This window comes from Trichosporon asahii (assembly GCF_000293215.1).
Source record: "Trichosporon asahii var. asahii CBS 2479 unplaced genomic scaffold scaffold00051, whole genome shotgun sequence".
Lineage (NCBI taxonomy): Eukaryota > Fungi > Basidiomycota > Tremellomycetes > Trichosporonales > Trichosporonaceae > Trichosporon > Trichosporon asahii.
Genome location: NW_014040873.1, coordinates 304024 through 331457, shown reverse-complemented (window position 1 = coordinate 331457; position 27434 = coordinate 304024). Strand labels below are relative to the sequence as shown.

Below are 27434 nucleotides of genomic sequence, written 5' to 3'. Positions count from 1 at the left end.
AGGACACGGGACGTGGCCACTTCGATATCTTCATTCTTCTTACAGCAAGCGCTACTGTGCCCTTTCGTTCACAAACGCTTTTCTTTCGTATAAACTTCGACTTCTCGCCTCAGAAGAACTGGACGTCCAAGCCAGCCAGCTCATCCCACCACCGCTTGACGTTCTTGTGGTTCTTGAGCGTGGGAATAGCGTCGGAATGCTGAACCCGTCAGTTGTTTGCTTGCCCTTTGAATCAGGCAGCTCACCTTGTTCAGGGCGCGGATACAGGGGAGGTGATAAACGTCGGCGGCGGTCATCTTGTCGCCGGCAAGATACTTGGTCTTGGAGAGCATGCGCTCGTAAGACTCAAGGACGTCTTCGAACTCCCCCTTCAACTCCTTGTATCGCGCGTCATCGTAGTCACTGGGCAATCAGCAGACAGCTCTACCACACTCCTCACAATCCGGCATCTTTAGCGACCACCTCGTCGATCAGCTCGCTCGCGACCGGGTCAAAGTCGCTGACTTCAACGGCACATGCCTGCTCGAAGCGCATGAACGCTGCGGGATCGTCGTCAGGCGGCAGGAGATTGGATCCCACGTCATTCATGAGATCTAGTCGTCAGATCACACTGGTCTGAGGACGCACAGCGACAGATAGCACGGCCCTTGAACATGCTCAGGAGACGTTCCGTGTCGACTAGCTGGGGCCGCTTGTCGTTGAAAGGTTCCATATCACTGGGCTCGCCTGGCTTTAAGTCCTCCCATAAATTACCAGTAATGGTCGGGACGAACGCGACCTGATCTTGGGTCACACCACCGAGCTGCATAATCGCCAACACACGCTGGAGATCCTACTCGTCAGCGCTCAACGCCACATTGGACTCACAAGCCAGTATGGATGGCCGTACAGGATGTAGGGAGGGCCTTCATAGTCGCTCTCAGCCGGAACAGCGCTCATTGTCGGTGACTGGTCGATAGCCGTTCGATGGACGATGGGAAGATGGTCTGTCAGAGCTCGGCAGCCACGTATAATATACTCGCTGTCTCGAGCCCAGCGCCGTTGCCCCTCGCCGGGTGCCGAGGGCGTCCGCATGGTGCCGAGAGACGACTATGAACAGCGCCGTAAACCCCGCACTGGATATCATGTGAACATCCGTCCCTGCCCATGAATCGAACCTTGTTGCTTGCACTGAATCTGTCGCACCGCAGCCTAGTGCTGCCACTGCTCGGAACATCAGATGATCGAAACGGTTAATTACATCCTCCTCAGCCCAAGCCGGCGCCACAGCCTCCTCCTTCTGCACCTCCTGTTCACCTGCCTTGCAGAAGCCGCCGCGCCGCCCGCAGCTCAGCACAGAAGGAATGTCACGTTCTAAACCTTAAACCCTGGACAGTCGGTGCACGTTCCTCGGACGTCATGACCGAGGCGCGGCACTCCGGAAGGGGACCGAGATGTGGGTATGCTGGAATTTATGCAGAACTCCTCGCCTTCCTGATTCCCTCTGTTCGCTCTGTGCACCTTTCAACCTTCCTAGACTGCGCAAAGCAATGATTGCTCGGCGATAGCGGGTCGCTCGGTTTGCTCGTTACGGCACAGTGGGCCGACCCACGGCTACGCGGTGCAAAGTTGCATCACATGGAGACGTGTCGCGCGTCGGCTGACTCGGCACCGTCTCGGAACACCGGACCCCATGACCATCGTCGCTCGATCGCAAGGTATGCAACGATGCATAGAACGGAGTCTGACCCACGCCGCACTACACTTCGGCCAAGCCCGTTGTCCGTGATCAAGGGCCGGGAATAACGCCGTCTATGATCTTGTGACAGTGAGGAGACTGGAAGTCTTTGGCCGTATCGTGATCGGAGAGTGGCTCCACGAGTTACCAGAGTGTCGAACACTGAATGAGAGTCTGGAGGCCAGACCGCATTTCATGCTCAGTTGATGGGGGCTACAGTCGAGGAATGAGCATCGATTCTGTAGCTGCAATCGAGTCCCAGGCTGAAGTCCCAGGGCTAGTCGACTCGCCGCACCGGCGAACGCCGAGAATGCGAAATCGCAGGGCTCGCATGCCTCGTATTGGCCCTCGACCGTCGAGTTAAGGGTCTATGAGATCTTTATAGCGCCTGCCCAGCCCTGCAGTCCTCGACAGCTGGTACGCTGTGCAGACCTGTTGGTTCATGGCACCGAGACGTTGAGTCTGTAATGGAAACCGAGACCGAAGATCTGTTGGATTTTGAGTCGAATACAATTTGCGAGCCTGACAAGCCTTCCAAAGGACTCTGTCTCACTCCGACTACAATCCCGATCAAGCGGACGGAGCGAAGCCCGCAATCGGCAGATAAGATAAGAGGACGGATGTCATCAACAAAATCCGTGGGACCCTGTGCCGAAGCGGATCAGCGATGCCGGCCACTGCTTGACAGACGCTCCCACTTCATCATCCTCCAGCTCGCTACCCGCTACTCCTCCTTGATTAGATTCAGATGTGTAGCAGCCAGACGACGCTGACAAAGCATTGCAGCATTGCTCTGGGGCTCGTACCAGCCTTTCAAGGCTACTCCTTTGTGTCCATTGTCGCCTGACAATGTCGCAGCGGAGACCAATATGCGCTGTACGCTGTCGTATGGATGCCATGACGCGTCCTCGGAATGGCGAATGCATTCAAATTGAGCTCAGCTCTTAGGAATCCGTCCTACAGTCGCAAGCCCGATCGTCCCGCCATGTCTGACGATGACCGGAGCCACTCCGACACCTCCAACATGACTGACGAAGGTCGACCGCTCAACCTGGAAGAGGGCCTGATCATTTACAAGGACACCACTCCCGAGACTGGGATTCTTGTTTGGAGTGTCCAGAACCGTCGCTTGCCGTTCCTTCACGGGTGGGTCTTTTCTCGCCGCTATCCCCTCGCCGCCCTTGTGCCCCCGCGTGCCGTCGAGCGGTCATTGCGCTCTCCCATCGAAAGATACGCCACCATGGTTCCCTGGACGTTCGACCCACGCCGCATGCGGCGCCAAGACCCCGGCCCACCCAACGACTTCCCCTTGACAAAGCGCCGCTCTATCATGCTCTACCTCGGCATTGGGGACGCTCTGTACCCACAAAGGGTGTACATGGACAACAGCATCTATGCCCTCAAGGTGAGAGGGAATCTCGCCAACTGCTGACAGCACAGGTCATCATCAAGCAGCTCTACTTCCCGGACGCCTATTACGCTTCGTGGCAGGACATTGCGTGAGAGTACACAAAGTTGCCGTGCTGACAGCAGACTCCGCCCTGACAACGGCTATCACGCAGGGAGAATCAACGATTCTATGACCATTGCTCAGACGGGCATCAGAGACGGGACCATTGTCTTCTGCACAGTCAGAGGCGGGCTTTATTCGACACTTCGGCGCTCGTTGCTGCGAATTTTGACTGTTTGGCTGGGAATCATCCTCCTATACGCCTTCCTCTTAAGAGTCCATCCCACTCACCGTATGATGAACCAGGAGCTGTAGCCAACACTCAGTGTGCATTCAAATGAATGAGTAGCTGGCGTCAGCAACGCTCGATCACAGCTGGCGTTGCCTTCCTTGACAGACTGGGGCATGAGAGTGGTCACACCCCATGTTTCGCTCAACGTCACTGACTACGCCCCCTTATGACGATAGCGGAGCACAACTTGGTTATAGTGCAGCACCCTGCCATTTGAGAGTATATATAAAAGGAGCCGTCGTACTCGAAGTTCTCCCATAGCCATCTCGCTCACAACAGCAAACCGGCCATGGCAGAGAAGAGCCTCATTCCCGCCTATCTATTCGGCACCTCATTGCCGAAGATGTACGTGCCCATCGTTCTGTCGGATTGCTCCGACTGCTCCTCTGTGTCCGCGGTTTCGGACGCACTCCAGACGGGAGACTGTAGCGACTCGACCTTGACGCCGACTTCGAGTCTTGAAAGCTCTCCCGCCTCGACCCGCCAGACTTCGCCTTCAACCGACAGCACCCGTAGCACTCTCAGTTACCGCCCTAGCTCGGCTGGGGCCAGCACAATTGGCCGCGGATCATCACTTTCGCCTTCCGTCCACGGCTCGCCTTCGAAGGTCGAGTCGGCATTTGCTGGCGTCTGCGCAAGCAAATCCAAGACTGGGTCTCCGCCTACCTGCGCCGGGGCTCCTTCTCATACCGTTCAGTCGAGCGCTCTTGGGCCGTCAGAACCCTCGGCCACAAACACTACCAACTCTGCCATCGCCACCCATACCGAGACGGGTCACGCAAGTTCCCACGGGGCATCAACTTTCGACCGTCAGCCTGCGGTCAGGAAGCGCCCTGTCGAAGAGGACGACAAAAAGCCTTGGCTGATCGAGTGGGAGCGTCGCAAGCACACTGCTTCGAAGCGTCATATCAAGACCTACGCCCCCAGCGAGCTGGCACTCTTCGTCCGCATTGGCAATCGCACACAGCCAATGAGGGCATGGAAGACCACGACTGTCTACAGCGTTAAGGTGAGACGGGCTGTGTCAGATTCGGCTGACCATCCAGATCTGGGTTGCTTACCAGTACTTCCGCAATCATGGTCCTCAGGCTCTTCAGTTGGTTTGAGGGGAGAAAGCTGCTAACTCCTCCTAGGCTGTACTACGACGGCACGAAGATGTCCGACAGCAGCGTTCTCGGTGATTATGGCTTCGAAGAATCCGACACGATCGACTGCATGCTGGACCACAGTACGTCCCCGTGGTGTCGATGACTGACGCCAGGTCTCATCCCCCGGGCAGGATAGACTGACCGCCCGCGCCCAGAGATGACATCACAAAAGCATGAACGGAGAGTGCGGATGCCGTATTGAGGAATCGTTTGCCCTCTGTGTGAAGCGGACGGGGAGGGAATGAGAATGATGCATTTACTTGTCAAGTTCAAGAATATTGGGGCACCTGAGCTGTGGCGTCGGTCATGGTCTCGATTGCGAAGGTGGTCTTGCCAACCCTCTCTCTATACTCTTGAAGTGAAATGAACTCAATCATGCCAAGTACCTGCTGTTCGTCGATAGGAGTGCCATCAGCCATCTCTTCGTCTCGCAGGTCTGCAGTCCACATCTGAGTCAGCGTCTCGACAACGTCGCCCATGTTGCAAGCCCTCCTGCCGTTGCTCAGGTCTGCAAGCGCAGCATTCACGATCGTGACCCGCGTACCCTCTAGCGCGGCGAAGTACGCAAGTCCGCGAATCTCGTCTAAGGGGTGGTTCACACCTAACGGCTCCGTCGGGTCGAAGCCAGGGATGACCCCCCACCCATGCAGGATGAGCACAAGATCTGCCAAACGCGGCAGCGCGATGATGTCCCCGCCGTCTGAGTTTCCTGGAGTGCGGAAGTTGCACACCACTCGTCGGGTCCGTAGATAGCGACCGTGGAACATCTGCTCCACGGGGGGACAGGCTGCGGCGTGGTTGCGGTCGTACGGTCCGTCGGAGAAGACGATGCGCTTTACGTTCGGCATTGTGTGTGCGGTGTGAAATGCGACGCTGCCTCGGCCCTGCACCAGGCGGACGGTGTGTAGTTTGCGCCAATCGCTGATGTCGACGGGGCGTTTCACGAACTCCGTGCACGCATGCACGTCGAGAATGCGGGCCACTCGGCGGGCATCGGTGCGCGAGCGGCGAAGCTCTGACTGATCTGGTCGGCCAAGGGAACGTTTCAAGAAGGGGATGCCGGTTGAGGCGCTGCTGAACAGCCACAGGTACGGCTCTTGCCGTCCGTTGCGGTGTAGACCTGGGGCACGGAGATCGAGGCGGATGTGCCGACCGAGATGGTGATCCGCACTTGTTCGCCATGCGCGATGCACTCTCCGCACCGTCAGCGGAGATACTTGTATAGCATAGTCGCGTATGGCGTCGACGATATGAGGGAAGGAGGCGGCGTCGATAGTGGCGCCCTCGGAAGCGTTATCCATGTCACCATCGATCGCCATGCGATCATCCTCAGCGTCGGACAAACAGTCGGAGCAATAACAGTCGTCGTCGAACTCTGGCACATTTTGGGTTGTTGAAGGTTCAGGGCTGGGGTTTAATGGCTGGTTTTCGGCGTCGGAGAACTGGGCCAATTGGGATGAGGCGGCCCCTGGAAGGGGTACGGAGCTCGAAGCTTCGACCTCGACGTTCGGCTGGGTGGGCAGTGAGTCAGGGGCGGCAGCGGAGGGGTCAGTACCCTCGTCGGCCTCAAAGATGATTGGGCCTCCTGAGGTGGGGAGTACAGGCTCGGCGTCGGCCTCGGCGTCGGAGCTCAGACGCTGGACTGCGTTGTCGACGCCCGGCTCAGTATCGACCCCCTCGGAAAGGTTTGCGTCTTCCGTTGCGGAATGACTTGAGCCGACATGCGGGCTCATATCGGACTCTTCCATGGAAACGTCCGAGTTGGAAGACGAGGACGTGATAGACGGGGTTTGTCTGGAGGGAAGGGAAGGCGATGGCGATCGAGATGACAGCGATAGAGGAGGCTGCGTGACTGGTGCGTAAAACCAATACAGTAGCGCGGTTGACCATGACAGTTTCCTACTCGGCGTTGCCGGCGATATATCTGTGGCTGCTATCGGTCATTGAAGCGATGTGGTATGCATGTCGGCCCATGATGAACAAGTGCGTCGCGATCACGTCGACGGTCGATGAGTGTCGATGGTCGTGACAAGTGAGACTGAGCGACGGTCGGCGCCATGTTGTGAGACGGCTTGACGCTCGAAATTTTGAGAATTGGCCGAGGTGTATGAAGTTGCCGACCTTGACGTAGATCGTCGTAGGCGGTTCCGACGCACTCGTCGCTCTAACATAGCCATGCTGACCCCGCCCATCGCCGTCAAACCATGTCAGAAGTGTGTCGTGATTGCAAGACGTAGAAAGCACTGATTCGACAGTGCGTCGGAATGTCACAACGCAAGATAACGTCGGTCGTTCATAGAATGTCGGGTACCCGACTCACCGTGACGAGAGTTGACCGACCTGCAACGGTCTATTCTGAACCACTTCGGCACACATCGGCATTGAGAGGCTGGAGACTCCCGCTGGCTTCGAACGGCCAGGCCTACGATGTTTTCAGAGGTACTGGCAACCCCTCAGTCACTGAGTGAAATCATCGCAGGCACTCGTTGCTACCACCCGCGAGTTTGCGAACGGGTACGAAGGGTAAGCAATTGTGAACTGCATAATCAATGACGAACGTCGACGAGATTCCTCACCGAAAGATGAACGCCCAATGTCGCTCAGGTAGCAAGAAGAATACCTCGCGCCGTTGGTGGTGAGAAAGGAAGAAGGCAGGCGGGACGTGGTAGTGCACGAAAGGAAGTGCGAGTCCGGGGCGCCCCCGTATGTGCGTTGTTCCTCTGACCTCCTCGCCAAGATGCACACAGTCTGCACTTTCACACGTCGCTCTCCTCCCAGCGCAACATAAAACCCAGCGCTCCTCCACTATCCTCTTTACTCCCACATTGTTCAACATCTTACACCTTAGCTCATCTTCGACACCTACCGAATCCCGACGTCAACAAATCTTATCCAGCAGTAATTTCAGCAGTAAATCAATATGATCGGCAGGATCCGCAACAACCTCTTCTGGACCATTGCCGTCCTCTTTTTGGCCAAGTTCATCGCCGTCGTTTGTACGCTTGACGACGCTCTGGGCATTCGTGACTCATGGAGCGAGGAGATCGACGGCCATCGTCGCTATCCTGAGGAGTACGGTGAGTTACGAGCCTGCCATGTAACTAACCTCAGACGAGTGTCAAAAGCTGGTTCTCTTCACTGGCGCGCGTCTGTTGGGCGCTTTCGCCGGCGCGTCCTACTTCTTCGTTCAGTGAGTATCTGCACTCAGGTTGGTTCTGCAGTGACACGCTTCGGCGGTGTGAGTGATGGTTTACCTCAGTTTGTGGCTTCAGAAGTACCAGCCCAAGGCGTGGCTCCTCTACCTTGGTTGGGACCTGACTCTCGTTCCCGCTTGCATGATTATGCACGTCCTCCTGCAGCACGACGCCCGCGACTTCATCCACGACGAGGGTGTGTGGCTCGCGGACGCGGTTGTCTGGCTTCTGATCCTCATTTTCGTGAGTCCCTTGTTCTCTCGCACGTCCGTCGCCCCACGGATTGTTCGAAATTCATGTCCTCAGGTGGCGGCTCGCACCCAAACGCTCAATGGTCTTGCTGGATGTCCGTGGGGTGCTTGCACGAGAGATTGATGCACCAAGCTGGAAGCGAAGTCCAAGGCTGACCCCAGCTCTGCTTCGCTATCCTCATCCAGATCTTCCGCGCGCTCTGGGCCGCACCCCTCGGCTTCAAGGAGATCATGAAGACCCCCATGCACGAGCTTGAGTTCAAGCTTCAAGCCAAGGGCATTGAGGTCTAATTGACGCGCAAATGTGCCTGCTCTCCAGATCTCATCAGAACCGAAAGCAGCATTTATAATCATCAAAAGCATGTAGAATAGGTATAGCGTTTCAGAAATCAAGAAAGCAATGCAATACATTGGTGGTTCACGATTAAGTCGATTTGGAATTCGAAGGCAATGCGATGTGAAGAGCAGACTAGAACATCACGATCAGCCTCTCCTGTCGACGAGGCGCTGAATGGTGACATCTGTCATCGTCTCGATCTTGAACTGTTCTTCACCGACGCGAGCCTTGTATTCCTCGAGTGTGAGGAACTCAACAAGAGGACTAAGGGTTTCGAGTGAATGAACCTCGTCGTTTTCCGTGTCAACGTTGAGGAAGTGGAGAATTGCCTCGTGCACGCATATCACGTTCGTTCGCTTTTCACCAGTACGCAGGTCAGACATTGCTTCGTTTACGACCGTGACGCGGGTGCCCTGTTTGGTGGCGGCGAGGATTACCTCACGGATATCATTTAGCGGATCACCGGCGTGGTAGTTCATGAGACGAGAGTGGTCGAACCCTCGCACGACGCGCCAACCGTGGAAGATGACCACGAGTTCGGGGAGACCCTCTGGCAAGAACGCCATTCTCTGCTCGACGCGAGGCACAGGCGTACGAGCGTTGATGACTATGCGCTGCGTGTGCTCCTTCCCGCAGTTCTGCTTCGTACACGTGGCCGCAAGAGCATGCGCCTCACCGCGAGCTGGGGTTACACGTGCGCGGTCGTCCGAGTATGCTCCGTCGCTGAAAATGATGCGGCGCACGTGAGGAAGCATGTTGGCGCAGCCTAACGAGATACTGCGGTATCTTTCGACTTGGAAGCGCACTGTATCGGCCGGCGGAAGGCCGATAGGGCAGTACACCCATTCCACGGAATCGAGAATGTCGAGGACTGCTGGCTCAAGCTGTATGTCGCGGACGTTCTGAACCTCGCGATAGTCGGTCTCGGGATCTTCCCACAGCGATTGTCGTTGGTACGCGATGGTCGGGTGCCGGGCAGCCACAATCTCCCAGGAGTACGGCTCCGGGCAGGCCTCGAAGGGCCCAAGCGCGGGCTGATTTCGTATTCCCGGAACGCAGGTGTCCACTGCTAACCAGTTGGCGAAGTCTGTGTCGATGCGGTTGCACCAGGCTTTGCACACAAGACGGGCTTTTCGGGGGTGGGTGGACACGAGTTCATCGAAGATACTGTCGATGATGTGGGGGTAAAACCTGGCGTCGAGTTGCGTTACCATTTCGAAAGAGCTGCTCCAGACTAGAAGCTGCGAACCTGGGAAGACTCGGGACCCGGGCGATGCGTTGAAGGGAAGGAGGGTAATAGGCAGAAGTCAGAAGGGCCTAATCATCCACCAGGTGGCTAGGCGGTAGATTGCACAACTCTAACTGTTGGGAGATGTGATGTTGTCGTATGGTCATCGCGACGGAGGACGGTTTCGTTGCGGCGGTGTTATGGCTATCGCCGACTTGCGACGTCGGTGGCTGTGAAAAGGATGCAAGCTGGGTGATTTGGACATGCAAGCGCTCTTGCATTAAGTGCAATGACTCTTGCGCCATCTGCAGGCAACAACGGCGAGCATGCGAGCTGGGGAGCCGATGTCGCAGATGCGGACGCATCATTATCGGACGCAGTTAAGTTACCTCGGTTGATCCAATTTTATCCCGGCCAATTCTCGGCTACTTGCCTTTCGAGCAGTCACGTGCGTAACGTCGAAGTCTCTTCATGTTCACTCTCAAAGTGCAGCAGAAGAGCGCTGCAAGGTTGGGTCCCATTGTGGAACTCTTCCAATCGTGTGATGCTACGTGAGACCCACATGGGTGACCTTAGCACCAAGCGAGGCTTCATTCCCCCTCCTGATCCGCTTGGCCTCCTTTCAAATACCTTCCGCTCCTTGTCTCCTTTTGACACTCGCACAACACAGTGAACACGCATCTGGCCTGCTTACAACGCTTCAGATTCAAAAAGAAGCCTCGTATGGGGCTCGAACCCATGACTGTGTGATCAATCGGCTGCTGTTGCGTAAGAGTCACACTATCTACCGACTGATATAACGAGGCGAAACACAGGCCTTGGAAGACCGGGCATGCGCAGGGCTATCGGGAGAGCGGAGAAAATCACAGGAATTCGGAGTATTCGGAGAGAAAGGGCTCTGCAAAATTACCCCCCCCCCCAAGCCTCCAACGCCTGCCGCCAACGAAGCCGCCGGCCCTTCGAACCCCGCTAGGAGCGGTAGATGTTTTTATATCGCACTAATGTGGTTCGAATCCCGCTCATGCCACAGCAAAAAGAGCCTCGTATGGGGCTCGAACCCATGACTGTGTGATCAATCGGCGCTATGCGTAAGAGTCACACTATCTACCGACTGATATAACGAGGCGAGACACTGGGCTATCCGGCAATCCAATAATCATCCCGAAATCTGCAAGAATGGCGGAGATATGGACGTTGGAATTTTGCCCTCGCACCTAAACTTCGCACTTTCGCACCCGAAGCGGAGAGTATGTCCGGTTCGAACCACGTCCGGGGAGCGCCAAAAACAGTTCTCCAGGTCACACTGACGCGGAGACGAGTATTTTGACTGCAGGGCGCGTTCGGCGTTCTCTTTCTTTGCACATCTGACACTCCTTGGCATTGGCACACTAGATGAACGGTCGTGTGCTGTGGCTTCACCTCGACCACGTTCAGACCGCCCTTTATCCTATCTAGCCCGAAAAACAAAAACATGTTCGATCCGCGCTGCTCCGTCAGCTTCGCCAAAGGCATGTAGAGCATCACAAGGATCATTATGATCAGTAAGCGACACAGGCGTGGCATGGGTGCGACAAACTCTCCACGACACCATATAGGCAGCGAGATCACTGTTCATTTGGTACTAAGCATGCTACTTCAACTATGACTAGAGTAATTGTTCGATATTATTGGTCGTTTTCGACGTCATTGTCCATTGTCCATGAGCCGCGCTCAGGTGGGAAGCGTGCAGCTGCTCAGATGGCCTTCAGGATCCACTTCTGGTTGGTGTTACCAGGGGTCTGCCTGTAGACCTGAGCGACACCGCCGTCGGTCTTGCCGTCACGGAGGTCGAGGACGACGGCTTTCGTCAGCTGTAGTTGCACGCCGGGACTTACTCTCTCCCTCAACCTTAGTGTCGAGGACGAGCTGCTGCTGCGAGTTGACCATCCACTGGTTGCGCTTGCCGGCAGTGGGGTCAGTGCAGCCCTGAAGACCGACCTGGCCGGTGATCCAAGTCTGCGTGTTGACTGGCGTTAGAAGGTTCTCCTGAAGTCAACTCACAGGGGCTGAAAGTCAGGCAAGCCCTGTTGTTGGCAGGGCCGACATAGTTGTAGATCTTCAGGCCATCCCACATCCAGGTCTGTCCGGGGCTACCGTTGCACTTCGATACGGTAGCAAAGCCGCTGTCATAGGTGGCACCGAGACAGGCATCGCCCTTGTTGGCAGACGTGATGGTGAAGTTCTTGCCGCAGGGGACCGCGAGCGCGGGGGCAACGAGGGCGAGGAGAGCAAGGGGAGTCCACATGTTTCGTAGTTGTTGCTGTTGCTGAGTTCTGTTCTAGGATTCGTAACTTGCACCGTACAGAGAGGCCGCTTCAGCTCTTTATGAATGTCCACTGAACTTCCGTCTACACAGAGCGCCCTCTCCAGACTTAAGGTAAGGTACTGGGTGAGGTAAGGTGCAAACGTGGTCGCCGGAGCTCTTCGCTCATCCCGAGGCTCACGGCTCGCGGTACCCTCAGGTCCGTCATGCCCCACCCGTCGCTCGGGAAGGCAGTCGGCCACTCTGTGCGGCCATCAAGAGGCAGTGCATATCATGCTTACGTCGTTGAGTTCGGTGCCGAAATCTAAGGATCCTCGGAACTCTGGCGCTCGCCCTCTGCCGCTGACCCGTGAATCCTGGCATCATTTGCCTCCAACATGTCATCCACAGGGCATGTCATCCACAGGGCTTGCTAGGTCCTCAATTTCTGGGCTCTGTCAATGTTCAGAGCCACGGAGTGAGGCACATTCTCTTAGGCAAGAAGGGTTGCCCAATTGTTATCGTCAGGTTCCTGGGTGCGCCTGGAGCCTATCGTCACGACCCTTCACGGCATATGGGCATTTGTCTTGGAGTCGTACACCAGCAGCTCCAATTGATTAGAATGGAGGCAGTCGTTGAGTTTGCCGAGCGCCTCTTCTTCGCCGACTGCAGGGTTCTACATCCGGTACTTCCAGACTGACGGATGCCTGTTGAGTGTCCGCTCCAATTCACAGAACAAGCGTGAGATGGAATGTGGGGGGTTTCGAGAGTGCCCTGGCCAGGCGTAGCGAGACAGGCCCTGGTCATACACTGTAGCCCGAAATCAACGGCGAAACTTGTCCGCGCACAGTGTTCAACTGCTGCAGAGCTCACTTCTCCTCGTGCTGCGGATGAGCATTGGGGGCCGTACCTGAATCTTATCAGTTGCCGATGCCGCTGATACCTTCCCGCATTAACACATGCAACGAACAGCTGAAAGACGGGAACGCCTCGTGCCAACCTTGCGCACAGACATGTGCATAAAGCCGTTATAGTAGTAGTGCGTTGAGCTGTACGCATCTTGCAGACACCAGGTCCACTGTTCCTGCGCAAGAGAGTCTGGAAAAATGGATCCGTCGAAAGGTGAGAATCCGTGACATCACACCACAAGTAGCCAGAGAGCCCAACGCCGCGAACGCCTCAGAGCCCTCGAAGCTGTGTCGCCTTGGCGCCGATTCAGTCCACCGATCGTTCCGAGCCGAGAGCCAGACCTGCATCTTGGGGACCTCTCGTCATGACCTTAACTCTCTTGCGCCGTGACAGCTATGCGTGAACGGAGAATGACAGCTGATCAATTAGGCGTGCGAAAGTTTCTGACTCGGTGAAAAGATCGGTAAACGTCTTTCGAAAGGGTCGCGTCGTGCCAGTCGCTTGACTTCGGAATTGGACCTCGTGACCTGACCTGTGGGCTTTGCATGGCGACCTTCTGAATAAGGAGGGTCATTCGAGTCCGGATCATGATCGCCCCCGAACTCGTAGGCAGGACTGACAGGGCCTTCCCTCTCGGGCATTCTCCTAGAGCTGGCGTTTACCGTCGTTCACGCCTCGCCCTCCGCGAGGAGCACCGCCTGCCCGTATTCATGCAATTTGTCTACATCATAGCAGATGTGCGTCAGTCTGGCGCGACATCACCCGAGACCCCCTCACCTCCCCTCTGTTTACGCATACGCCTCCGCACCAGAGTATTCCACCCTTGCGCCCTCTTCAGAAAGTTGCAGAGCGTAGGTGGACGATCACAGCTTGGGCTCCAGGCACGAACGCCCTGCTGGCTTACGTCAGCCAGCAGCTTAACATCAAGGCGAGATGGCCGAGCGGTCTAAGGCGCTGTGTTAAGGTGAATCTTTCAGATCTCCTCCGCAGTCTTCGGACGTGGGTTCGAATCCCACTCTCGTCAAGCGAGGATTCGGTTCCTCCCTTACGCCAATCTTTTGCCTCGCGGCAGCCCAGGTTTGGGAGACAGCTGCTCGAGAGTGCCTCTCGAGTAGGAAAACGTCCAGCCTGAGGGGTCGAAGGAAGTCGAGGCTGCGGATGATTGTGGGTTACTCAGGATCGTGCCATCCTGCAGTCTGCAGCTCGCGGCTCTCTTCCGCGGTCCACTCGTGCTTCCTTTCAGCCCCATTCTGTGATCAGACACGGGTCCTAAACGATCGTCACCTTGATCGCCATACCGTTTACCTCTGGCCCCGACTGATGCGTGGCAGCGCAGGGGCAGAGCCTCTAGCTTTCGCGGCTTGGGAGGCAGATGAGGAAGGCAAGGGGCCGCCGCGGTTCCAGCGAAAGCACTCCAACACTCTGTCAGCAATCCGGCGGCCGCCGCCCACTGCCCTCACACCTCCAGACACCAGCGTCAGCGTCTCCACCCCATCTTGCTGCCCTACAGTATTGAACGAGAAAGGGAGCGTGGGTGTGATGTTGAGGGCTGGTCGCCGGGTCGATCTTCTCAGGGCACACCAGGGCGGACGGGGTGGTGCGGGGCCATTCCGCCCGCAGCAACAGGGTGCGGGTGCGGTTTCGGTGTCTGGGCTGTTCCCCAGCTTCCACCAGGCAACCAGGATAAGCATGTCAGTAAGGGGAGGAGAGAAGGAAGCAACGCAGAGCCGCCGAGAGGAGGTTTCAGGAGACCTCGAACTAACTGCGAAGGTTCTTACGTGATGCCAACCTTGCCTTCCTCCGAACACCTGACGCGTCGAAACAGGTCGGTTTGGTACTGAAGGAGGCCCAAAGAGCAGATGCAGAGCACCCAGCAGCAAGCTCAAGAAGCCAGGCCCCAGAACTCAACTTGAAACTCCGGTCCGACGCCTCTCTCCTGAGTGTGGACGTCATGGAAGGACACACTCAGGGCTGATAACCTTGTCAGACACTTGCCGCGGCCCGCCTGCCCGTCCACTCTTCGCTCTCCCGTTTCAGAGCACTTGCGTGGGTCGCCGGAGTGAGCGCTTCACTAGCTGCGGCCACGCTCATCTGTAGCAGCAATTACGTTGCATGCTTTCAAGCTAGCTAAACTGCCCGGCTTTCTTAGGACAGCTGAGCTTTACTATACTGGGTAGGAGGGAGTCTAGAAGGATTGTCTATAGGTGTGAAAATTAGGGGAGCACGCTTAGGCAGTGTTGAGCTCGACGTTCTCAGCCTGGCACTCCTTCTTGGCCTCCTCCTCGTACTTCTTGCGGTACTCGTCGAGAGCGGCACCCTCGATGCCGGCGGCCTTGAAGTCGGGCTCGGAGATACAGAAGGAGCAGTCCATCATCTGGTCGAAGCGAGCGCAGGTGAACTTGTTGCACTCCTTCATGTCGCCGATGTGGCAGGCGTCAATCCAGGGGCGGCCGGAGAAGACGGTGGTCTTGCACTTGTCGATGCACTTGGCGTCGACCTGGGCCTTGAGCTCGTTCTGCCAGTCCTCGATCTCCTTGTCGGTGGCGCGCTCGACGAGGCTGCGCGAGTGGAACTGGCCGAGGATCTCACGCTTGCCGAGCTTCTTGCACTGCTCCTGCTCGATCTTGACGGTCTCCTTGGAGTAGGCGTCGTACTCCTTGAGGTCGGCGTCGGAGAGGGTCTTGCCGGCCTTCTTCAGCTCGCTGATGGTGGTGCACTGGAGGCAGTCGGCGGTCTGCTGGAGGGTGTCGCAGACAACCTTGTGGCAGGCGTCGCCGTCAAAGTCCTCCATGCACTTGGCGTCGCCCCAGAAGGCATCGACGGTGAAGGCAGAGCCGTCACACTTCTCCTTACACTCGGCAGGGAGAAGCTTGTAGTAGTCCTCCTTGGTCTTCATGACCTCCTCCTCGGCGCGGCGGACGAGCTTGGCGCTGAAAGAGTCACGAACGGGGTTGGCGTTAACGGCCGAGACGGCGACTGGAGCGTCAGTTCATCCGACTCCTGTGAGAGTTGCGTAGCCTGTACTCACGAAGGGCTACGACAGCGAGAGAGACCATTTTGCTGTTTGTTTCGATTAAAGAGTGTTGAGGTGGAATGAGTGTGGATCGGTTCGGTGCTAGAAAGCGGGTTGGTTGATTTTGCATGGTGTTCATCTGCTGGGTCTTATATCTCCCAGATGACTGCGCAGCATACCAGCAACCATAGGATGGCCAGATGCATGTGCATGCTCGGCGGCCAGGTGCCGCTCCCGGTTGCCATGTCTGCGTACAACCCGCGTTTGTAGCAGCACGTTACCCTGCTGCCGTCCACGCTGGCCGACGTTACTCTTGCGGGCTGTTCTCGGGTGGTCAGGACCGAACTGTGAGGCTTATGCTGGGTTAGCATGTTTCAAGCAGTCGCCCGCCGTGCCGTCGTGCCGTGTGCCTCGGAGTAGACTCGAAGTCTACCCACACACCCTGTACCCCGAGTCCCGTAGTCATGTCGATTGTCTCCGACTCCGAAACTCAGACATGGACCCAGCGAAGCGTCATTCAGACCCGGAGCTCTGTCAGCCACGGCTGGGCAGCGGGACAGTGGCTGCTGCACCTGGATTAGTCTCACATGCTCTACGTATCGTACGCATCATGCATGCAGTCATGCTGTCATGCGCAAGCCGTCCCACTGGCGGACTGGCCCGCTTGCCAGGGTCGGAGGGCAGTCCCTGTCAATCACGTGTTTACCCGGGCGTTTCAGGCCGAGTCTAAGGAGGGTGCACGGAGTCAACCCTGGGCGCGACCTGAGGATGCGTCGCGATGCTGGACGCTGGCGTGTGTCAGCTTGTCGATTGCTGTGCATCCTGATGCAACCCCGCACCCGCCCACACGGCGCACATGTGGTGCGGGTGCTGATCGGATGCTGCCCATCTCCTCATCCGAGAGCCTGTCATCGGGCTTAGCGAATTTATGCTTGCGGGAAGACACAGCATTGCCCAGACCGGCCTAACCTTCTCCGTAAGGTTGAGGGACTGCCCCAGTGACGAGATTCGGCCTTCTATCTTATCACTCACGCTTTATCTCGGTGCGAGCTGCTCCTCCCATGTCCTCTTCGACGTTGCAGCCGGTGCCTTGCGAGTGACGTGCGCCACGCGAACGGGATGCGGGGCTGTGTACGAGGGAGCCATAGTCGAAACACAAGGTTGCCATCAAGTCGGACTCACAGTTCCGGATACCATGATGACCACGGTGTGGTGGCAGCGGTCGTGCATCAGAGTCACAGGCTCGGGAAGCAACTGTGTTAACGAAGAGTCGTGGCCAGCGAACACCGAAGCGGAGACGGAAGAGCGTGTGCATTACATGCTACGCACAGGTGGCCTGTACCACGAACGACCACGAACGACCACAAGCGAGAAGGGCGAAGGGTCACCTGATCTCGTGCTGAGAACATCTTCGGACAGGGAGTGTGTGTCGCCCCTGTCGAACATCATTCCTCCTCAAAGGACGTCCTTTACCTCAGATTAGGAGGGCGCGGTGCTTTCTCCTGCAGGCCGGGCCGCAGACAAGGGAACTAGTTAAGTAGACGTTCTCACGATGTGACTTCCCTCTCGAGCGCAGTTCAGAGCGCTTGCAATTCGATCTGACTTCGGTCTGTCGTTCGACGACGTTCGAAGAGTAATGGACAAACCCATTCCATCTACGGTGAGCGGTCTCGCGGAAGTTCGCTAACCCAAGGCTGAGGCGACGGTCTCAGGGCTGACGACCCCTTGGAAAGAGGTCGAACCAGAGCAATGGGACGCTTACGACCACGTCTGCATTTTGGGCATCGAGTCCTTCCAGATCCAAGCTGTTCTTGAGCAGGGCCCGACCCTCCCCCGCGGAAATCCGATTCGGAGCAACGTCCTGTTTCCTTACATGACCAACAGGACGCCCAAGCTCCACCAGCTCGTCTTCGTGACGGAGTACTTCTCCGTCCTGTTTGCCGACTCTGGCAAGACCCAAGAGAACCTGCGCAGGTCCTCATCCTCTATCACGGAAGTTGACCCAGGCGTTGCCCCCGTCGGCAAGCGACCGCCGTTCCTGCTCTGCGACGACCCGGGGCTCGGAAAGTCGACTATGGCGATGATGGTGATGGCGTACCGTCGCTGGATCCTGCAAGCCCACGAGGAAGGTATTCCTATCCCTCTCAATTCCGAGGCAGTCCTCTCCACCCTGCTCAACGTTGATACCACCTCATTCTCTGCCGAATACAACACGTCACAGCTTGTGGAGCGCAAGCCTATACTCTTCGTCACGCCCAATGCCACAAAAGACCAGATCGGCCAGGAGATTGACATCGTGCTTGAGCACGACTCGTTCCATCTGCACCCCTATAACGAGTTTCGCAAGCCCTTCGGGCGCAGCTCCTTTCATCGGCAAGTCGACGCCTTCCAGAACGGCAAGTCGAATGTGTGTCCTGTTGTCATCATGTCGTAGCATGACCTGCTGTCAGAGGCCAACACGCAGATGAACCTGGAGGAGTCCGATTCCGACAGTGAGGAGAACACCGACGAGAACGCCGATCACCAGAACGCCACCACGAAGTTCTACAAGAAATTCCTGTTCGAGACTGAGTGGGGATTCCTAGTGCTGGACGAGGTCCAGGAAGCGCGTGAGCCGAACACGAAGCGCTTTTATCAAGCCAAGCGTCTCCCGCCCATGGCGGATCATACCCTTGCCATGACTGCGACACCGCTGTGGAACAAGCCTGTGGACCTCCTGAACATCCTGCGAGTCAGCGGCATGGATACGAGCAAGTCATTCCCTGGATGGAAAGAAGTACCGCCTCCCGTGAAGCAGTTCAACGGCAACATTGAAAGGGATTACGAGGACCGCAATCGAAGCTACCGACGATTGGCCCACTTTTGCTTGGTTCTCGACGGGGAGCGTCGGGCGATCCAGCAGGCGTTGAAGACTTTGCCGTCCACGCACAACGATGCCACGGAAAACCCGCTGGAAGATTGGAATGTGCTCTTCCCCACTGAGTGCCCCGAAATGGCCAAGCCGCTGAAGAAGAAGTGGGACGAGTATACCCAGTGGAACACTTGGGCTACTGTCGTTGTGCTGGATATGGCCCGAGGTCGCGCTATCCGACGCACGAGGGAAGCCCACCTTGACTTGTGGCCGCATGCCGAGACGCAAGTGTCCCTGGAACTGTATCCCGAGCTTCGGATCGCGTACGACAAGATCTGCGAGGAGCAGAAAGCCGCAGGTCGTGTAGACGAAGAGGGCGATGACGATAAGAACGACGAAGAATGGCTTCCCCAAGCTCTCGAGGAGATCTCGCTAGGGTCGAGTTTGCCTGGTGGGTTCGACATCAAGAAGCGAGTGCTACTGGTCAGTCCTCCCAGGATCAATTCGAGCTACAAGGAGCTCTTGTCACCCAAGGTAGAGAAGGCCATCAAGATCTGCAAGGGGGTTCTCGACCGCGAGAAGAATCTGAAGGATAAGCAGAAGCAGAAGATCGCCATCTATTGTGAATGGACGGACCCCGAGGTGGTTGATTATATCGCCCGACGTTTTAAAGACGCCGGTATTCCTCTGGCGTCACTCAATGGCCGCATGGGTGAGGATAGCAAGGCTCGTGTTATCATCGATTTTCAGAAGGACAAGGACCACAAGGCGATTTGCAAGTCCAAGTCTCGGATCTTGTTGTTCTCGCAATGTATCAGCGCCGGCGTCAACCTCCACCGTGCGAGCGTCCTGATCACGTTGGACAACGCCTGGACTTTCGCGAAACGGGAACAGATCGAGGGCCGTATCCTGAGGATGGGACAAGTCCGCCGAGTTTCGATCTACCGGCTCCTCTGCCCGAACACGATCGACGAGGGTATGCTGTTCGCACAAATGCGTAAAAGTCGGCTCACGATCGAGATGGAGAAGGAGTGGTGCAAGCGGGCGACCCCGTTCGGCCCGGAGGTGAAGGGTATGCTTGAGAAGCCCGCATGCGCCCCGCCTGGCGCAAGGCAGCCGTCGTTCGCACGCAAGCGCAAAGGCGTTGATGCTCTTCCAGACGCAAGGGCGAAGAAGACGAGGAAAGTCACAGGTGGCCGAAAGGTGCGAGGTGGATAGCCGTCATGTAGTGGGAGGGCGCTCACCGTGTGTATCTGTGATGTGACGACTGTGTGCACAGAGAGATAGCGGTCGAGTACGGCAGCTACACTGCGTTCCACTCTGTCGAGCTAATAAGATTGGCGTCAGATGTCTCCGGAGGCCGACAAGTGAGTGGTACAGCGGTGAAAGTTATGAGCTTAGGAACTGTTGAGACAAGTGGACGTCGCTGGAAGGTGCAGAAAACGGTGGCGATGAGGAAGACCCCAAACAGTTATCTCGGCGCAATGCTGTTACATTTATATGGACATCGAGCTTTACGTAACCGCAGACGGCGACACTTCTGCTCGTGGTCACGAAGCGGACGACGACCCGCACACTGGCCAATAGCGCAGGTTCCCTGTGTCGCCATGCAGAGGAGATATGATTATCAGCTGCATCAAGGTGATAGAGTGCTCCTTGTTGACAATGGCGCAACCCAGCTTCACGATGGAGGGTGCTGTTCCGGAGTGGTCACATGACCAGCTGTCATCGACGTTCAAGATCTGCGTCTCATCCTTCGCCGAACTGAAGATCGCGGAGCCAATGAGCGCCGACGACCAGAGAGCATGCAACTATCAGCACTACCGATACAGGGCGGCGGACTGATTTTGATGCGGCCTCCATGCAGCCCTGGCATACGTTGCTGGTTGTTATGTCAGCTGTGGAGGTCAGTCCCGGACCCGCCCTCACTGTGCGGGGGCCGATGCGGGCATCAATGGCCATGAATGCCGCCGGGCCAATGTCCAACCATCGTAGTCAGCCAGAAAGCCTTCCGTTGAGCTGCTGAGCATGCAGTATAAGTAGTAGGCTCTCGCATGTCGACCTTGCCCTCTTCGGAGTTGACTCCCATACCCGATTCACCTTTTCTCGCACTAGAGATCGGACTGAAGGATGGATTCGGTCAAGCCACCACACGACATCTGCTGCCGCGCCTCGCCTCACAGTAAGTCAGCAACCAGCCAGTGTGAGTGCCACTCCGCCTTTGTGCAGACCAGAGCCACGCGATACCGGCCAATGTTCTAAGATTACGAGCCAAGAAGGTAAGAGCGTGCATCGACATTGCTGTTGATATAGGTCGGCGTTCGTCGACCGACGGCCAGAACGCCTTCAACGCCGACACGCCTCGAGCGCGAAGCTGAAACGCCCGGCCCTGTCTGCCGAGCCGGTCGAGCTTCACTGAACCAGTCTTGGCAGGTGTAATTCCCGTTTTGCCACTCCGTGCGCTCGGTGCTCCAATGCTCCGAGATTCGCAGTTCTAAACGTGCTGCCTGCGCAGAAACAGCGAAGTCATGTGCCTCGGTGTGTGGAGTGGCCTGCGGCTGGAGTTCGGGTTACACTTCGGTGTCGCAGCGGCAAGATACGGCAGCGTGCGCGTCGCGAGGCTGTACGGAGGGCGCGACGACCTCATGGTGTCACTGGGATCTGGCCGAAGGCCATCAGCACCTGGCACTAAGGGTTCAGCTGGGGCGCACGCGGAGTGGTGGCGTCGCGGATTGCCAGGTGTGGGAGGAATGCTCATGCCCAATGCATCCATACCGGAGTTGACTGGACATGACGCGTTCGTGTTCCAAAATGGGAGCACCATGCTCCATTCCCCCAGCCTGGCACCGTGGGACTGTCCAAGGCGCCGAAGCCGTCGGTCGCCATCCGCAATATCGGAAGCAGGCATCGGGCTCGGTCTCGGCTCCAAATCTGCCACGAGGATTGTGCATGTGGACTGCTAAATGAGGCTAACGAGGCAAACTGACGCACTAACGACAGCAGATCCTCGACCCACTAGCCCAGCTGGCAAAAGTGCAGCGGTTGGCTGGAATCTCGCCTCTGAAGGATGGCCGACGGGCATGTTTTGCTTCCGTTGGTGGTAATTCTTGGAGGTCGCTTGATTAATTGTTTTGCCATTTGGCTGGGGCTCGCGAGGCACCAGGGCGATAAGCCAAAGTGGCCGACGGGTGTGCTGCCTTTGTGTGCAGGCCGTAGTTTGCATGTGTGCATGGCGTCCATCAAGACATGGATGGTTTCACCGACTTCTGTGGTGGAAACGGATGGCTGGGAGACAGGTCTCCGTGCTGAGCAAAGTGCGAGTGCGAGTTGCTCCGGCGGATCCGGTACGCCAAAGGAGGTCGAGCGTTTCAAGTGCAGAAATGTCACTGTAGTGACTAACGCCGGATCCGAGGGACCTGACTTTGGGTGCGGCTCGCGTCGGCGGACCATCCACAGACGTCCAAGCGAGCCAGGGCGATCGGGATGACTCAGCCCTGGTCAACTCTGGAGCTTCAGGAGTTCTCACAATGCATGTGCGACTCGAGCGCGCAAACGACTCGCTCTGCCGGAACGGCCATACGGTACGACCATAAGGGCTACAAGGGGCTTTCCTAGTCGGCCAGTAAATCCTTCTAATGCTAGCAATTAGCCTCGCCAGCTCGCCACACGCCATAGTCGTCCAGTACGTCAAATCGTCTGTGCAAAGGAGCCAAGGGAACTAGGGAACCACCACGCGCCGGTCCCGGCTCCGGGTCCGGGTATCGGGCAGTTTGCGCCACCACCCAAAGTGCCAGTCGGCCAGGAGCACCATAAAAAGTGTCACAACAAGGACCGATCTGCGACTCCAGCCTACAACGCCGACGGCCATCGTCAGTGTCCTTCAAATCTCACCACTCCGGCGTCTATACCTCGGCATCGCTCTGCCTCGGTCGCTGCCGCATTCTCCGAGCCCATCTTGGCACTGCAACACTACATAACAGTTCGCCAAAGTTGCCGATAGACGTTCTCCATCACATCTTTCGTCCCACTCAACTTTAAGCGATCCTCCAAATCTTCAGTACTCCAACAACTGCAAATCACACAACGATAGACATGACGACCCCGACCCTTGCCAGGGACCCGAAGGTCGACTCTCTCGGTATCAACGCATCTCGCGAAGACGCCCTCACCTTGGTCGCGTCTGACTCCAAAGCTCCTAGCATGAACAGCTCGAAGCGCGACCTCGATAAGCTTTCCACCGCCGGCGATGCGGAGCCGATCGAGGAGAAGGTCGCCGAGACCGACCTCGAGAAGCAGGACGGCGCTGCCGAGTCCACCGAGCCCGCCGCCGGGGGCAACGGCATCCCGCAAGACGGTGTCCTGCATGGCTGGAAGATGGTCCTCGTCTTCAGCGCCCTCATGCTTGTCGTCTTCATGTTCGCCCTTGACCAGTCCATCGTCGCCACTGCCATTCCCGTCGTCGCCTCTCAGTTCCAGGCCTTCGCCGAGGTGCCATGGCTCATCACTGCGTACTTCCTGACGCAGTGTGGTTTCATTCTCCTCGCCGGCCAGCTGCTCACGATCCTCAAAGCGAAGTGGGTTCTCCTCGGAGCGATTTTCGTGTTCGAACTCGGCTCCCTCCTCTGTGCCGTTTCGAACAGCATGAAGATGCTCATTGCGTCTCGTGCAATCCAGGGTCTCGGTGCCGCCGCGCTGTTCGTCAGTATCATTGCGATCATCGCCGTCATCACCTCCGTCGAGCGCCGTGCGTTCTACTTCTCCTTCTTCGGTCTCGCCTTCGTCGTCTCCTCCGTCATCGGTCCCCTCCTCGGTGGTGTCTTCACCGAGCGCCTCACCTGGCGCTGGTGCTTCTGGATCAACCTTCCCGTCGGTGGTGCCGCTGCCGCCGCCGTGTTCGTCTTCCTTCCCGCTCGCGACCCCGGCATGAAGCGCTCGGACGGCCGCACCGGCTGGCGCGCCCTCGTCAAGATGGACTGGATCGGTTCCGCCCTCGTCATCCTTTTCATCACTTGCTGGCTCCTCGCTCTCCAGTGGGGTGGCAACAACTACGCCTGGAGCAACTGGCGCATTCCGGTCCTCTTCGTCTTCGCCATTCTGCTCACTGCCGCCTTCTTCATCTGGGAGAACTGGTACGGCGAGTACGCCCTCATGCCCAAGGACATCCTCCGCAACCGCACCGTCATCTCAGCCTCGGGTGCCGTCTTCATGACCATGCTCGCTATGCTCGGCGGTACCTACCAGCTTCCTCTCTTCTACCAGGCTGGCCGCGCCCAGTCGCCTCAAGAGAGTGGTATCTCGGTCATTCCGTTCATGCTCCTCACCTGTGCCGGTATCATGATTGCCGGTGGCTTCGTCACCAAGTTCGGCCGCTACTACCCCTTCATCCTCATCGGCCCTCCCATCGCCATCATCGGCTTCGCGCTCCTCTACACCGTCCGCGTTTCGACCCCCAACGCCCGTATCATTGGCTTCCAGGTCCTCGCCGGCTTCGGTATCGGTCTCTCTTTCCAGAACATCATCCTCTCCGTCCAGGCCGAGTACGCAAAGACCCCCGAACTCATCCCTCTCGCGTCCGGCACGGTCTCCTTTTTTCAGCTTACGGGGGCAGCCATTGGAATGGGCATCGTGAACACTGTTCAGTCTGTCTATCTGAATAAGTATCTGAAGTCGTACGCGCCCGATGCGCCGTTCGACCTGGTGCGTCAGTCGACGTCTGCGATCTACGAGTCGGTCCCGCCCGGCCCCGTTCGCGACGAGGTTATCCGCGCGTACGTCGACGCGATCTCCAAGTCCTACATCCCCATCTACATTGCCCTCGCGCTCGCGCTCGTCTTCGGCATCTTCATTCGCAACCACAACATGCTCAAGCTCAACGTCACTCCCGGCATGGCGGCTTAAGTGAGGAGTGGCGCGTTCGCAAGAATTATCAGTAGAATTTTCCATTTTTCCACAGCAACCCGTGCCGCTACAGCCGGCGCGGGCAGTGTACCATTACAAGCACACAAGCATACCTAGACTTCCTATAATAGACTCTATATACCCGTGATAGAATGTCATGAACAATCTGCATCGCTCTGGGACTGTTGGACGGCAGCGCAGGAATATTCACAATTTGGCCGCCACTGTCATTGACGCTAAACTGACTTGGGTTTGGCCGTGGCTGACAACAAGGCAGAGGAAGACGCCGAGATTGCACGTATCACTACTCGCATGCAGTATCTTATCTCCTCTACAGATTGTGTATCTTATCGGCACACGTATGCAGGTGCTGATTGTGTGCAGGAAACGGCCGCCGGCGACGTATGCCGACGCCTTGGCAGGGAGACGGAGCCAGGGTTGACATACACCGCAGACAGGGGCGGCGTCTACTGCCCGCGCCTCCAGCAGCGGTTCCATGGATAGCGGCTCTCCTCTCAACTATATTCTTCCCTGCTGTCCGGGCTCACATATTGAGAATCTTCACGCGGAGCAGAGAGGGCAGGATGAAAGCATCAAAGGGTTAGACGTGTAAGCGAATAAAACTACTGAAATTTTCGATGAGAGTTTATAGTCTCGCGCCGCTCGAACCGAGCAGCCAGTAATCCACTACCCGGAAAATCCGGGGGAATTCGTCTAGTGGTAAGACGCGGACTTCGCATCTAAATGCTGATTGTCTGAAACCGGTGTTCGATTCACCGATTCTCCAAGTTTTTGATTCTCGAGCAGTCAATTGCCTTTGACTCTCCTCTCATTTTGAGGTTCTCTGCGCGTACCCAGCTGAGTTCTCTGAAAATAAACTCGAGGTCAAGTTGTTTTGTCTCGCAAAGGCTAGCCATGTCCTCTCACCGCACTTGGTTAGTACCCACTGGCCACCCAACGGCTTGAAACGCAGCCTGGACTCGCCGCTCGCAGGGCCGCACAGGGTCCGACTTTTTCACTGGCCCGACGCCGAAGCAACTACGTCATAGCTTCCCGCCAGGATCTGCACGCGTCCAGCTTCATAGCTCATGTTGGCGTGCACCGCCGGCTCGCGGAACCGGGTTCCGGACAGGCATCGTGCACTGGGCCTGGTTTTTCTCAGCCGGGTGTTGACTTCTTCCATTCGCTCAATCTAGTCTCTCTAAACACTCAACCTCCGATCGTTGCTTGGGAAGCAAGCAGACAACACACACGTCACTCACACACACGACAAGACACGCACGCGCCGCCTATCACCGACCTCAGACGAACCAAAGAAACCAGGAGTCCAGCACCATGGCCCCGAAGCTCCGCGTGCTCATCTCGACGGACCAGGCGTACCCGCCAACGACAGTGTGCCATGTGAACGGCGAGCCGACTCCAGTGAAGAACAGCAAGTTCGAGGGCACGATCGCAGTCTACGTGAAGGGCTTCGAGGGCGAGGGCAAGGCGGGAGAGGGAGAGGCGTACTTCGGCAAGCGAGACGACATGACCTACGGCATTGTCGTTCGAGGCCACTTCCTCGACTCGCCGACGGCTGACGAGGTCGTCTTCGGCAATGTGTTCGAGCTGCCGATCCGTGACTCGCTGCCGTGGGGAACGGCCATCGCGACCAAGTTCATGTAGTGAGTCTATTAGCTTGGGTTAGCCTACGAAGCGAGCGATGGACCTTATACGCCGGCGCCCGACGGTCATCTCCGGAACTAAGAGTTAACGACAGCTTCATCGACCCCACGCTCGAGCTCGACGTGTATGCCGACAAGCCGTGGGCGCTGTCCCCCGTCGTGTCGACGATGACGAAGCTGCGGATGAAGAAGGGCGAGGAGGACCAGAGCGGCAAGGCGTTCGTGGAGGAGGACTCGCTGTCGGTAATCCCCGAGGTCGCGCACTTGGCGAACGACACGCCCGCGCGCAGAAAGTATCTCGCGGACCCGTCGAACCGCTCCAGCCTGGTGCTTACGCCCGACATCGAGATGGGCATGGAGTTCTCAAACGGCATCCTCGACTTCAACACGCTTAGCGTACAGCTCCCCAAGCCGTTCAGCGTCTCCTTCAACCTGCTCAAGTACTGGGACGGACAGCCGGTCACGTACGTGTGCCGCCGGAAGGGCGACAAACCCCTGGACCCGGAAGGGATGTACTGGAGCGTTGCGTTTGAGATTGTGGACGAGGACGCGAGGAAGGAGCTCGAGAAGAAGGGCAAGACGGTCCTGGAGAGCACCGAGCTCAAGGACAAGAGCGTCGCCGGCGAAGAGGAGGACGGCGCCAAGTCGGCTGCGAAGTAGAGTTTCCAGCTGAACAGGCTTGCCTGGAGATGAGCTGCGGATGGGTGCGGTGAAGTGCATCAGCGCAGGGGGTGACGGATAGCGAGGCACAGTCAAGCATACCGATGCTCCGCCCGCCAGTGCATTTCGCAGAGGGGCGAGCGGACGGTTGACTGGACTCAACGTAGACAAAGCACACGCGTGCGTATAGACCTGGTATGTGATCGGATCTCGGACACGAACGGGACGCGCAAGACGTGCCGAACGAGGAACTCAGCAGATCAGCAGGCTCTTGGCCTCACTGACATCTAACACTTCTGACAAAGGGCGCAGGCTTGGCACACAGCTGACGCGACCTGACGACGACTACTGACCACCGCGTACGGCCGCCGTGCCAGACGTGCCAGATCTCGGAGCCGGAACGACCCTCCTTACACCGTACCCACCGTTGCGCCGTCGCAACGTCGCACTGACTTCGCACCGTGTGTACTCCCACGCCCCGTCGTACGTGTCCGCAGCAGATGATGGCGGGTGGCTTGGCATCGACAGCCTACACACCGTC

General features: G+C 57.3%; 12 protein-coding genes and 4 non-coding genes across 16 annotated transcripts; 9 read left to right on the top strand and 7 right to left on the bottom strand.

Moving 5' to 3' along the window:
- Positions 1-109: 109 nt before the first annotated feature.
- On the bottom strand, positions 110-939 carry A1Q1_02521 (glutathione S-transferase; the record flags this gene model as incomplete). Its single annotated transcript, XM_014323783.1, has 5 exons — positions 110-199; positions 246-402; positions 440-539; positions 628-823; positions 868-939. The coding sequence occupies 5 exons, from the start codon at positions 937-939 to the stop codon at positions 110-112; spliced, it is 615 nt and encodes a 204-aa protein (XP_014179258.1).
- A 1802-nt stretch (positions 940-2741) lies between these two features.
- Positions 2742-3149, top strand: A1Q1_02520 (uncharacterized protein; the record flags this gene model as incomplete). Its single annotated transcript, XM_014323782.1, has 1 exon — positions 2742-3149. The coding sequence occupies one exon, from the start codon at positions 2742-2744 to the stop codon at positions 3147-3149; it is 408 nt and encodes a 135-aa protein (XP_014179257.1).
- A 599-nt stretch (positions 3150-3748) lies between these two features.
- A1Q1_02519 (uncharacterized protein) lies at positions 3749-4582 on the top strand (the record flags this gene model as incomplete). Its single annotated transcript, XM_014323781.1, has 1 exon — positions 3749-4582. One exon carries the CDS (start codon positions 3749-3751, stop codon positions 4580-4582), a length of 834 nt encoding a protein of 277 aa, XP_014179256.1.
- A 294-nt stretch (positions 4583-4876) lies between these two features.
- Positions 4877-6355, bottom strand: A1Q1_02518 (uncharacterized protein; the record flags this gene model as incomplete). The annotated part of the gene is made up of 1 exon (XM_014323780.1): positions 4877-6355. One exon carries the CDS (start codon positions 6353-6355, stop codon positions 4877-4879), a length of 1479 nt encoding a protein of 492 aa, XP_014179255.1.
- A 1172-nt stretch (positions 6356-7527) lies between these two features.
- Positions 7528-8343, top strand: A1Q1_02517 (uncharacterized protein; the record flags this gene model as incomplete). Its single annotated transcript, XM_014323779.1, has 4 exons — positions 7528-7684; positions 7733-7815; positions 7880-8044; positions 8239-8343. The coding sequence occupies 4 exons, from the start codon at positions 7528-7530 to the stop codon at positions 8341-8343; spliced, it is 510 nt and encodes a 169-aa protein (XP_014179254.1).
- A 192-nt stretch (positions 8344-8535) lies between these two features.
- Positions 8536-9603, bottom strand: A1Q1_02516 (uncharacterized protein; the record flags this gene model as incomplete). The annotated part of the gene is made up of 1 exon (XM_014323778.1): positions 8536-9603. One exon carries the CDS (start codon positions 9601-9603, stop codon positions 8536-8538), a length of 1068 nt encoding a protein of 355 aa, XP_014179253.1.
- A 729-nt stretch (positions 9604-10332) lies between these two features.
- A1Q1_t315 lies at positions 10333-10423 on the bottom strand. Its single transcript has one exon. It is a non-coding gene; the product is annotated as a tRNA-Lys (tRNA).
- A 231-nt stretch (positions 10424-10654) lies between these two features.
- Positions 10655-10743, bottom strand: A1Q1_t314. The gene has a single exon. It is a non-coding gene; the product is annotated as a tRNA-Lys (tRNA).
- A 607-nt stretch (positions 10744-11350) lies between these two features.
- On the bottom strand, positions 11351-11901 carry A1Q1_02515 (uncharacterized protein; the record flags this gene model as incomplete). The annotated part of the gene is made up of 2 exons (XM_014323777.1): positions 11351-11457; positions 11658-11901. 2 exons carry the CDS (start codon positions 11899-11901, stop codon positions 11351-11353), a joined length of 351 nt encoding a protein of 116 aa, XP_014179252.1.
- A 1833-nt stretch (positions 11902-13734) lies between these two features.
- On the top strand, positions 13735-13831 carry A1Q1_t330. The gene has a single exon. It is a non-coding gene; the product is annotated as a tRNA-Leu (tRNA).
- Positions 13832-14127: 296 nt separating this feature from the next.
- On the top strand, positions 14128-14782 carry A1Q1_02514 (uncharacterized protein; the record flags this gene model as incomplete). Its single annotated transcript, XM_014323776.1, has 2 exons — positions 14128-14498; positions 14578-14782. The coding sequence occupies 2 exons, from the start codon at positions 14128-14130 to the stop codon at positions 14780-14782; spliced, it is 576 nt and encodes a 191-aa protein (XP_014179251.1).
- A 252-nt stretch (positions 14783-15034) lies between these two features.
- A1Q1_02513 (uncharacterized protein) lies at positions 15035-15863 on the bottom strand (the record flags this gene model as incomplete). The annotated part of the gene is made up of 2 exons (XM_014323775.1): positions 15035-15783; positions 15836-15863. 2 exons carry the CDS (start codon positions 15861-15863, stop codon positions 15035-15037), a joined length of 777 nt encoding a protein of 258 aa, XP_014179250.1.
- A 1152-nt stretch (positions 15864-17015) lies between these two features.
- A1Q1_02512 (uncharacterized protein) lies at positions 17016-19889 on the top strand (the record flags this gene model as incomplete). Its single annotated transcript, XM_014323774.1, has 3 exons — positions 17016-17244; positions 17533-18227; positions 18285-19889. The coding sequence occupies 3 exons, from the start codon at positions 17016-17018 to the stop codon at positions 19887-19889; spliced, it is 2529 nt and encodes an 842-aa protein (XP_014179249.1).
- Positions 19890-22763: 2874 nt separating this feature from the next.
- Positions 22764-24569, top strand: A1Q1_02511 (transporter; the record flags this gene model as incomplete). Its single annotated transcript, XM_014323773.1, has 1 exon — positions 22764-24569. One exon carries the CDS (start codon positions 22764-22766, stop codon positions 24567-24569), a length of 1806 nt encoding a protein of 601 aa, XP_014179248.1.
- Positions 24570-25272: 703 nt separating this feature from the next.
- Positions 25273-25356, top strand: A1Q1_t331. The gene has a single exon. It is a non-coding gene; the product is annotated as a tRNA-Ala (tRNA).
- Positions 25357-25904: 548 nt separating this feature from the next.
- On the top strand, positions 25905-26893 carry A1Q1_02510 (uncharacterized protein; the record flags this gene model as incomplete). Its single annotated transcript, XM_014323772.1, has 2 exons — positions 25905-26233; positions 26329-26893. The coding sequence occupies 2 exons, from the start codon at positions 25905-25907 to the stop codon at positions 26891-26893; spliced, it is 894 nt and encodes a 297-aa protein (XP_014179247.1).
- Positions 26894-27434: the final 541 nt, after the last annotated feature.